This window comes from Aptenodytes patagonicus, chromosome 5 (assembly GCF_965638725.1).
Source record: "Aptenodytes patagonicus chromosome 5, bAptPat1.pri.cur, whole genome shotgun sequence".
Classification (NCBI taxonomy): Eukaryota; Metazoa; Chordata; class Aves; order Sphenisciformes; family Spheniscidae; genus Aptenodytes; species Aptenodytes patagonicus.
The window spans coordinates 6,890,126-6,902,343 of record NC_134953.1 but is presented as its reverse complement, the minus strand read 5'-3'; the positions used below and the strand labels follow the sequence as shown (position 1 = coordinate 6,902,343).

Below are 12,218 nucleotides of genomic sequence, written 5' to 3'. Positions count from 1 at the left end.
TCACACTGATTGTTACTCATAAGTATTGCTTCTTTCTTCTGGGCTCTATCATTGACGTTAATTCAGATCCATATTGCTCTATACAGAAAAATCCAGTAAGACACTAAAAAGAATACAAGGCAAAAGACACAGTGCACATTACATGCTACCGTATATTCAAGCTTAATTACTACAAGCATATAAAAGGTTGCTCCCAGGAGTTAAGTTCCTTACAACAGCAACTACTAAGTCATGGTCTACAGGATGTGCATAAGGTATTTTATTGGGGCACAGTCCAAACTAGTTCAACGGTGCTGGTGAATTCAATACACTTTGAAACAATTAAATTATTCCTTCTGGTTCCAGAAGTGATTGATTATCAGTACAATGAAGCAGCACAATATACTTTATTCTGGGAGCAAGCAACTTCACTTGGTACAACACTTCTTCATATTGCTCGTCATGCCAGCGTTAACATGCCTTCACCACAAGATAAGATATACTTAAAAGCAAGAAGCGAAGTAGAGGTGCAACAACTGCAGATCCTTGAAGATGCTAAGTGTTGCAGTAACTTCTCTGCAGTTGGATCATATCAATAATGCCAAACTGACAGGAAGCCACCTCTCTTTTCACACATCTACTCATAAACAACAGGAGAACAAGACTAAAAATTAAATAAATATAACACGTACAACACGCAACAGTACAGACATGGAAGGTAAATTTTGGAGAGTACGATGAAGAAGGAAATTGAAATGTCTGGACAATGACAAGGGATCTCCAAAGAGCACCACTGACAGTCAGACAGACTGCTATAAGCAATTAGAAAAACAAAGCTGAGAGGGGGAAGAGAGATGAGGAGAAGAGAGGATATGGAAGAGCATGCCTTATTTACTTCATCCAAACCAACAGCAGCAAGATAGAATGTAGACTAGAGAGGGGCTCACAGCATGGTATACCAAAAGAAAATGCAAAACATGCCATCCCAAAGAAAAACCCAAACTGAGAAACAAATACAGTTGGTAACATCTTCATAAATGAGCTTAATAAATGTCATTAAAATGAATGTGACATACAGTACAAACTATCCATGGCACTTTCACCGGAACAGTACAATAGCTTTAATGAGTGCTGTAGTATGAATAACTGGGCTCAAAACAGGACCAGCAATGCAAAGAATCAGGTATTTGGTTGTTGTTAATGGAAGGTGAGACTACAAGAGAACATGAACTACTGTATTGTAAGACGTGTTTTGAAGGAAGACTCTGGGGAAAGAAGGACATCAATGAAGGTGTGAATATGGAGAAAATATGGCAGCACAAGGGCTGGTAAAGACGAAATATACATCGTCACGATACAGTACAAATGAAAAAAGAGGAGGGGAGATGTTAACAGTAAAGTCTGCTTTTCAAATGCAACAATCTGATACACCAATGACTCCACGAGGGGAAAAAAAAAGCGCCTAAAAAACTTATACTGTTTTATTTTGTACTTCCTGCAAAGAAGTTAGTGCGTGAGTCACAAGAACCAATGGAGAGACAAAATGCTGTTCTCTCTCCTCTTTGAGATTGGGGACTCATATATAAATATACACACACATATATATATATACACACATAGACAGATGAATATATATATATGTATATATGTGTGTGTATATACAGAGAAAGATAGACAAAGATGTTATCTTCCTGTGTTCTTGGCAAGGAATTAGTCCTGAAGTTAGAAGGAGTGGAGGTAGGATTGAGGTTGGAAGGAAAGGTAACGAAGAGGGCATACCGCTTTCGGCTTCTGCAAACGACAAGAAAAAAATTGCAAATCAAACACTTTGATAAGAAATCAACTGGCACCAAAGCAAAAGCAAAAAAACCCTTTATTTAAAAGTCTTCAAGGCTCAAAGGTTTTTCTGCTGAGAATGAGAACAAATATATGGATAGACGAGGAGTAAACACAGGGTGCAGGAGGGAAGAATCCTGATTAGGCTTTCCTTCTTGCTTACTCATGTGGAAAAAAGAAAAAAAATAAGGGCAAAAAGGAAGGCAAAAATCTCTCTAAAAGGGATTTCAGATGAGGCGTTTGAATGTCTGCATTTTGAACTGATATTTTTTCTCTCTATTCCCAGCAAGCTCCACTGTGACATTTTCAGGTTGATGTTCTCCATGTTCCTTTGGCATTTTTTCTACAGAAGAAACAAAACCTCTCTACACATGAACTAAGAAAGACCATTTTTTAAGGTGAAGTATTTGACTTGCATCAGGAACACAAAAACTTATTTAAGTGCTTCCTCCTCTTAATAACTGATTATAATATTGCCAGATACTAATTAGAGATGAAGGAATGGCTAACTCATATTGTGACCCGGAACTACTGAAGTGCAGACCTTAGTAGCTGTTCAGAAACCCACTAAATTCAGTCACGTTTTGTAAACTGAGGTTTCTTTGATAACTGAGCCGTAATTTAAACATTATTAAATATATAAATGTAAAGGTAAAAAAAAAAATCTAATCATGGGTATTTTAATTAATCTTTAAGATACCTTGATGAGAAACAGTTGCCTAAAAAGATGAACATACTATAGATGCTTTATCCATTATTTGAAAACGAGTTTGTATTTCTCATAATTATATTACCTATATTTAGGCTTCAAAACTTTTAAATTCTGCTTTTAATCAATCTTGTAAAGTCATAAATTGTTTATAATTAATAATCTCATACTGTCAAAACTTGTTATCAAGGTGTGCTTAGTGTTTTGTGTAGCTTTATTAGGAGTCAGGAAAAAAGGAGAAAAAACCCAACTGCGAGCAGGAAGCTCAGCTACTGCTAACTTGTACATTAATATTAGCTTAGATAGAGTTCTGGTGATTTATAATTACTATTGATCTCAAATTCCCTGTGGTAGAGTTAACAGAATTTGGCTGTAAATCAGAAAGCTTTAGAAAACCAGCATCTAGGAGACGGCCTGGGAAAAAAAGGTGCATAGATAAGTGAGTATTTATGCCATTCTACATGTAATGAAGACATTAACAAAGTCAATGAAAATTCTGCCATTGACGTAAAATGGCACTAGGATTTATCCTTAACACCAAGGTGAAAATTTAGAGCGGGGATAAGGAAATCTAGAATGCCCTCACATTATCACTTTTGAGTGCTGCACACACTTCTGAATTCACTTTGCGTTGCTTTAGCTTTGAGTGCAAAGTGATGAAGGCAGAAGAAACTAATCTTAAAAGTAAACTCCCCGTGTAAGTAAAAAATCAGATATATAATTTCCTTATGTAGATATTCTATTATGACTAGTAACAAAAATTAAACTGGTGGGAGTAAGATCTTCTCATCCCTTAGGCAGACAGAACGCTTTGAAAATTTTCTCTGCTCCTGAAAATACTGGTCCTAGACCTGCCTCAGCTATGGCAGGAAATACTAGCTCTTAATAAAAGAGTGCCACCTAGATAACATTCTAAATTTTTGTTTATATTTATCATTGTTGCTCTAAATTGTAAACTATGTAAAACCTCTCAATAGTTTTAAAAAATATGAATCTGAACTATAATCCTAAAATAAATCAGCACATACCTACTGTTGGTCACTCTCATAAGGAGTGAAAGCTAAAAGGGTACCATAATCAGTTCCCCCTTCATCTTTATGAAGAATTACCGATGAAGAACTTAAGATATGAAGTAGAATAAAATATTTTCAAAGTCAACAACAACAAACATAATTGACAAATGACAAATTTATCCTGTTCAAAGACAGCTTGCACTGGTAAACCATGTTATTCTAATTTTTTTCTTAATTCCCCATCTTTTCATTTAATAAGATGCAAGGAAATGCAAGTATACCTAAGAAGTGAGAAACTGAAGTTTTGTTCCGTTACCTTTCTGGTTAGACCAAAAGGCTCCAGCTCAGAAAACCACAAATATGTACTTAACATATTTGGGTTGAAGAGCGCAGGAACAAGCAGAACAGTAAAGATATGCTGCAGGTAGCTCTGTGATTCACCAAACAGTGGCTATAAAATTATCACTGGTTAATAAAGTCAGCATATATTACTGTGGATGGGGGTTATAAGAAAATGTGAACGTCTAGCTTACGTGCTCTCCTCTTGTTACATATGTATTCACAAAATCCAGCTGTTAACATCCTTTTGTTAGTACTGTTTCCTGCAATTTTTAGGCTCTTTTTTTTCTACCAAATTAATTAATTGTGAACTGTTACCTGTGTGGCTTTAAGTAAGAAGGAATATATGATTGTATCACATTGTGTTACTTTTTGTGGGATCCTCTGCATCACCTTGTGATTCAGAACTCAATCCAACTCCCACTGAAGTTAGTGCAAAGAATGATATGGAAGCCATGAATTATCTGTTATTACTGAAAAAGACTGTAATATTAGCACTTATGTAAGTAAATGACAACTGAAGTAATGACAACCTAAAGTTGGGCAATAATTCTTAGGAGAGTCAACAGAAACCAAATATTTTCTAATATTGGAAATACAAAATCCGGTAAATAGTTCCACTGCTGTTACTATGGTATTTTTCTTTTTTCTAGGAAGAGATTAAACTGCTCAGAGACAAAAGAATAATAAATCATTTGCTTTACATTAGCTAATGCAGAATGAGATCATTCAATGGAAGAATATTTTAAGAGCCCATGGCAGCTGGAAGCATTAAAAAAAAAATCTGATTATTTAAAAAAAAAAAAAAAAAAGGATTTCTTAATCAGCATAGTGTGGACAAAAATAATATCTGATAGCACATACACCACTTCACATATCACTTTATAACATAGGAAAGAATCAAGCAAAACCAACTGTAGGGCATGGAAATACTTTTATAAACAGTTGTAACATTGCATTTTCCATGTCAAACGCCCCACATAGGTTTTCTAGATATTTTTAATAAAGAAAAATGACAACATGTAATAATAAACATTAAAATAAACTTTCAAAACCTCAGAAATTGTGGCATGAGCTCAAATGACAGAATTGGTTCTCCTGTGAGGAGAAACAATTGCCCTCGGAAGTTTTAGGTAATTAGTGGCCAAAAAGAAGATGAACTACTATGTATCGTTCCAGATTCACTACAGTAGTACAGAATATAATTTTTGACAGAGGAAAATAAAATTCAGCTCAGAGTCAGTATTGTTATATTTGTATTATATGCCCCTCCACATGTTGCAGAGCACATTTCTAACATTTTTGTTATACAAAAATGAATGTTGTGTAAAGCACTGATGGACAAGTTGATAGCAGATTGACTCCAATGTTCCCTCGGATTTTTATGAATTTTCATACAAAAAACCCGCCAAGAAACACTACTTTTCCTGTCTGTAAATCTGTACTACTAATAATGAATTTTTTTCTTTTTGGCTGAGGAAAGGAGTCAGCCAGTTGGTAATTTCAAGGCTAAATTAATCTCTTCCAGTTTCATGATATTCATATATGCAAGTTTTGTCAGAACAGATACCATATAAAGACTATGTTTATCCTATATTTCTGTTTATTCTGTATCCTATTTAAATTGGTTCTTCCAAACGTATTTAAATGAAATTATTATTCTGAGAATACACATAGCCATAATGAGTTTTGATATTACATCTGTTTTCCACTTGTCCATTTTCAGTGAAGTAAGTTGGACCTCCAACTAGAACTGATAGACTATGAGCAAAAACGTTGTAAGTTTTTGTTTAAGTAAAAATGAATTGCACTTCTGGAGATGGGACACACGTACCACTGTCCCCTCACCTTCTACTAAGTGTTCTGACTTAAATTAATTTTAGGGAAAAAGAATAGGGCAGAAATGAAAGCCTTTCAGTGATACGTGAAATGGTGTAATGTGATGGCATGCTAATTATACTCTGAAATGTTTCAAAAATATAAGAATAGCTATGTTCATTCTGAAAAAAAGCAGGCAAAATTCTTGACAGTGCATTTCAGAACTTCAAAATTTGTAGGCATTGGACATACCTGCTTTCTCGTTTTTCCGACTTGTATTCTATGGCTATCATTAAGAGCTTTAGTTTCGCAAACACCAGTCTGCAGGAAGAGAAGAGGCCAAGAGTCAGTCCTTTTTTACAACCAACATCACATATGTAGAGATAGCTGCGGGGTATTTTTTCTTTGAGAACTTACACTAAGATCTTTTCCCATTTTTTCAGTTAGGTATACACAGAACGTATATTAAGGTCTTTCTATTTTGAAGATAATGAACACATATTTTCCTAAAAATACAAACTGACAAGTTGAAAACTGTAGCATAAGCACCAACACTATGTTACTAAGTCTACTTAAGCAATAATAACAAAGGTCACGATGCACAACATAAAATTGCGTTTGGCTATAGTTGTGGATGTCTTGAGGACATTTTTCAAATCTTTGCTGGAATTCAGCCATACGTTGATTGTAGTGTGCATTCCTTAGAAAATATGTATGTACTGAACTAAAATGAGAGTACACTATTAATAAGTCAATATTTGCCAACTACTGTCGCAGAGGAACAGCATGACTGGAAGCAATTTCTGACCAATATATGGGGAGTACATTCTGATACTGTAATACACATTTTTTTCAGTTGTAAAAGTCTGTACAAGTGGCTATTTATTAAAACAACTCAAGGGTGATACTCAGACTTGCAGAACTTTCAGTTAGCACAGCAACATTTGCTTCAAGCTAATAGGCTCTCTGAGAATAAATGAACCAACAATGTTTTAAATATAACTAGAAACCATTTTCCAGTTTTGCTATTGAAGTATACGCAAATTCAACACTATTTGCTTCCTGTTCTATGAATTTGTCACAAATTATTCTAGGGCTCACCTTTCAATTAGATGGCTGCCATCTTCTGTATCATACACTAACTTTTCCAGTTCTCAGTGCTTCTCTACAAACTTCCTTACTTTATTAATATTTTTGCATGTATTTCGAGAATATTTATTTTCTTTAAGCAAATCTAAGCAATATTCTGCATACTTTGCATCAATCACATACTTAGCAGAAAACAAGGAATTGGCTGCTGAACTGATAATATTCCATTTCTATAACAAATTTCAGAAATCACTGTGAACAGTTAATTTCTGCTATTTCTTCAGGATAAGAGAATAATTACAGCTAAGCATGGATGTAGGGGTTCTGACAATGCTGAGGCAATGTGCTGCATATCACATAAGGATATATACAATAGAATTTACTTTGCATTGTTTAAGTTTTGCAATGTAATTCTTGAGTATATTTTTTCTTCAAAAATTTTCCTTTTAAAGGATTGTAAAAGTATCTCTGTAGTCTCCTTGTCTGGGGAGGCAGGTGATATATCACTATTGGGAAGTAACACAGGGCAAGATTCATTTAACTTTTTTCCCAAATCAATTAAAACTCTTATTCTACCCCCAGCACTCCAGCCAATGTCAGAAATGGGCAGACAAAATCCTGATAGTTAGGAAATTCTTGATTAGCCCACCACCTCCTACAATATTAACAGGTTAATGAAGCCTGACTATCCGCTTCAAAAAAAAGAAAAATAAAATAAAAAATCAATTTTCAAACATATTAACACTTGAGTACCCTATATGTTGTATTAAGACCATTACGTATCTGTTTTAAAAAAGATTATATAAAACTACAATACAAATTAATACAATACAATACAAAAAGATGACATACAAGTACAATATACAATAAAATACAACTTCATGAGCCATGAATGTCAAGAGTTCTAAATCTATTTTTTATTTTGACCACCTACATTCCTTTAGGAAACACACTTAACTTCTCTTCCTTCATTTTCTAGTATTTGATAATCTATCTGTCTATCTATCTTCCTAAAAAGAAAAAAAACCAACAAACCAAACTTAAAGAGATAAGCACAATGCTACCCTAATATTTGGCATCAGTATCGCATTCTTATCTATACATTTACTAAAAATATTTAAGTAGTAAAATAAATAGGTTTACATGCACTTGGCCATGCTATTAAACATTAGGATTAATATGTGTCACCATTTAACTGTATTGTGCAAATGTAGTTTGATACGATTAAAACGAGAAACAGAAGATCTTAACCTGCTTTTTTTCCCCAGATACATAAAGAACCTTGTAATAAGAAGTTAGAACACTTTTTATCTCAAATTATTACGTAGAAGTCCACAAAAATTGTCAATGACAGTACATGAGGCATTAATTTCTATTTTATTTTCAACTGTCAGCATCTTCTGCTAACTACTGATGAACACAGATGGTCAGGAACAAAGACTTAAGAATATGAATCTGACTGTTTCTATCTACCCAGAGAGAAATAAATTGGTTTTGACATTAAATCTTCCTTCTTTACTGTAAGACTATCATTGGCATAAATTAACCATAGATACCTGCTGTATTATTTGCATGTGAAAGTACTGGGATATTTAGAATTTAAAGAAATTATCATTCTCCTTTCTGAGTTGCAAAACATGAAGATATAACCTTGATTAGTTCTTAATTATTTAATTTTGTACCAAACATTAAAAAAAGGATTTTAATTAGAAAATCTACTGGAAGGAAGTTTTTTCTTTTCAAACAAATTTTTTATTGAAATCCTGTACACCATAAATCATTCAGTTTTTTTTCTCAGGGTCAGTTATAACATTTTTTGCTGAACTACTTTCGACAATGGAATAGGTACTCTCCTCAGGAGAGAAAAAGTACTTTCAACCTACTTCCATACCTTGGTTCAGCTGCAGTTAGCAAAAGTATATTGATATAGGTTACATCACTTTGCTATTCACCTGATGAAAAATACATGCAAAAATATCATTCTTGATTAAAAAGTAGTATCTTATAGTAGCATCTTAAGCTGAGCAAATGACTTACAATATCAGAATTCTTTCATAAGTACGTTATTTTTGTCTTTTCAAACTATTTTTTATGCACATTGGCAACTGGTGCTTTCTTTGGTACTTGCTAGTACGTTGTGTTCCTTCGGAGCTGGAAGTATGAGAATAGCAGGTACTTTACTTTTATGGAGCAGCAGTGTCTAAAACCAGTGCAGTCAATAAGCTTTGTATGTTGGAATAGAAATTATCATAATATATATTTAATAACCCAAATACCCCTTTTAAAGGTTTGTTAGTGTCAGGCTCATCTAATTTTCAATCACGTGAAACTGGCAAAAGCATGGGCACCTTCTGCTTTCAACCTCCAGCTGGGTTCTTCCAGATGCTGAGCACTCATGTATTGCTCAGGCAAGGAAAAAAATTTAAGCAAATATTCCACTAGTAGAATTTCACAGAACTATTCAAAAAATTCAAAAGTAAGCACTGATGTAAGTGGTTGTCTGATCAAGTGTATAATGGTAAGTTTGTTAGCAAGAGTTTTGGGGGTCTTGTTAAAATATTTGAGATGTATTTTGCAGGTGTCTTACTAGATCATTACATGCACTTCTACTATTGCATTAGAATTGCTGGACCTTTTTAAGCACGCTACAGAAAAGCACATGACAAGAGAAGTTAGAGGAGGAATCGGAAATTAGAGATGCTAAGAAATGGAAAGCCACTGGCTAAAATCTATCCCATATGTAATACAGAAGGCACTGGTGGGGTTGCAATATTAGTTGCGACTCCTGTAGTTTTATACAAATTAGGAAGAATCCATTGGCTACCAGTACTGGAAAATTTGCTCAGAAAGTAAGAGTACTTAACTACTATTACAGTTATTTTCCATTAGAATACTGTTTATCTTACATGACTGTTGACTTACTATTTACACCTCAGAAAGACAGCAAAAACTTTGAGCGTGCTGCGAAAGGATAAGAAACCCTAAGAGGCCAGCTCAGGAATATAGAAGAATGAAAAAAATACGGCTGTGCCATGTGTGTGTGTAATCATGCAGATGTTTCTGGATCTGTGATTGCTATGTATCTTACATTGATGTGAAGCAGAAGTAACTCCACTGAAATAATGGAATCATTAGCTTAATGAAAAGCAAACAATGCCAGTGAGGAGTTTAGTTTACTAGACAGGCTTTAGTTAAGTGGGCAGTCCCACGTCAGGTTAGAATTTTCACCATAATCTCAGCTGTGAAGAGACACAGAGATACTACATGTTCAAGGTACGTTTTCCAGTCTAATCCCATCTGACCAATAAAATGAAACACAATTAAGTTTTATATTTTGCAAGTTATGAATCACTGGCTACAAAGCAATACTCCCTGCCAGGTTCAGTGCATGAAAAACATTGTTCACACTTACTGCCAAAACACTGAAGAATGCACTTTTTAATTTCTTTAGTCAGTCAGGAACCAATAGATGTATCAGAGAGAGATTTGAAACCGATGAAAAGTATTACATACAAACATTGCCTAATGCACCTGCATGGCAACAGTTTAAATGTACTTTAGTACTTCACGTAAACATTTCCCTGATGTATCTGAATACAATACACAAGTTTTGAACTCTCTCCTTTTGCTTTGTGTTGTGGTTTTAACCCCAGCCGGCAACTAAGCCCCACACAGCTGCTCGCTCGCTCCCCCCCAGTGGGATGGGGGAGAGAATCGGAAGGGTAAAAGTGAGAAAACTCATGGGTTGAGATCAAGACAGTTTAACAGGGAAAGCAAAAGCCACGCAGGCAAGCAAAGCAAAACCAGGAATTCACTCCCTACTTCCCATCGGCGGGCAGGTGTTCAGCCATCTCCAGGGAAGCAGGGCTCCATCACGCGTCACGGTGACTTGGGAAGACAAACGCCATCGCTCCAAACGTCCCCCCCTTCCTTCCTTCTTCCCCCAGCTTTATATGCTGAGCACGACGTCATACGGTGTGGGATATCCCTTGGGTCAGTTGGGGTCAGCTGTCCCGGCTGTGTCCCCTCCCAGCTTCTTGTGCCCCCCCAGCCTGCTCGCTGGTGGGGTGGGGTGAGAGGCAGAAAAGGCCTTGACCCTGTGTCAGCGCTGCTCAGCAGTAACGAAACCATCCCTGTGTTATCAGCGCTGTTTCCAGCACAAACCCAAACCACAGCCCCATACTAGCTGCTGGGAAGAAAATTAACTCTATCCCAGCCAAAACCAGCACACTTTGTTAAATCATGATATGAGGCTAGTTTATCTTCGAAGGCTTATCATGGGAAGTATCTGGAAAAGGTTCTTTTCCCCCTAGTCTTTAAATGATCTCCTGGTTGAAGGTTACGATAGATTAGCTCCCTGTCTCTGACAGGGTAACAGATAGGGGAGAAAAAAAGAAAAAAAAAGAAGGGGAAAAAAAAAAGAAAAAAGAAAAAAAGAGAAAAAAGAAAAAAGGAAAAAAAGAAAAAGCTATCAGCCCTGTCATGTGCAGAAGCTGAGCATTTGGTACAGGTCTTTTATGCACTTATTCTACAGACCTAACAAACTTTTTAGCAATAATTGTGTTGAATATCACTCGTGTATGGCTGTGGACAAGGCCTTTTGTCTTTTCCTTAGGAGATCAAGGTCTTACAGGGTCATCCAATGTCCAAAAGGAAAACCCTTCTGTTAAATTCTATGAGACTGAGTTGTAAACAATTAACATAAGTTAAAGTAATAAAAAACCACACTGAAGTGGGCCACAGTTTGCATAAATCAATCAAAAAAGTCAAAGTACTCTTTAAATCTAGCACTGTGAAAAAAAGACCTCCAAGACGGGAACTCTACTAGGATAATAACGTGGAATTCATGGAAGCAGGAAAAGTAGACATCCAAAGGGAGTACACAACACCAAGGATAGATTTTAATACAAAAGCATGTAGAGAATATGGGTGAATCTTGATAAAGATCAGGCTCTTTTCTAGTGGGTTCATGAGTCCTTATGTAAACAATATAATAGAGTGTGTAGAGAGTAACTTATGTCACTCATGATAATATGACATACATCACTCATAATGACATATATTACTCTCTCTCTAGACACACATATACACACAGAAGCACTTCATACAGATTAATTATTTGTACCAGTTCCAGTCAGTGGCTGCTGATAAGACCAAGAGCAGGTGAGCAAATAAATTTGCTGCTCATGGTAGTTGATACCACTAACATTACTAGGATGGTAGTGAGAACGTGAGCTGGATATTTAACAGTTTTAGTTGCTGACCTGCCAGTCTGTTATGAAAATGCCGAATGTCAGAAATGTCAATACAGAACACTACATTGATTTTTCTCTGTATTTCCCACATCAAATATTATCTTGGTTTATGAGATGGTTCCTGATCTGAAATGCAATGGAAGTGCTGTGAAGTGTGGAATATATCCTACTCCAATAAAC

General features: G+C 35.5%; 1 protein-coding gene across 30 annotated transcripts in view; it reads right to left on the bottom strand.

The window, feature by feature from the left end:
* The window catches only part of KCNMA1 (potassium calcium-activated channel subfamily M alpha 1), a 519,886-nt gene that overhangs the window by 117,294 nt on the left and 390,374 nt on the right, over positions 1–12,218 (bottom strand). For 18 of the 30 annotated variants that reach the window (XM_076338440.1, XM_076338419.1, XM_076338420.1 and 15 more), the window contains 2 exons: positions 5,947–6,015; positions 1,759–1,770 (listed from right to left, as the gene is read on the bottom strand). In XM_076338440.1, coding sequence (XP_076194555.1) covers positions 1,759–1,770; positions 5,947–6,015 — 81 coding nt within the window. The remainder of the gene's footprint in view (positions 1–1,758; positions 1,771–5,946; positions 6,016–12,218) is intronic. The other 12 variants (XM_076338416.1, XM_076338426.1, XM_076338427.1 and 9 more) reach the window with 1 other exon arrangement.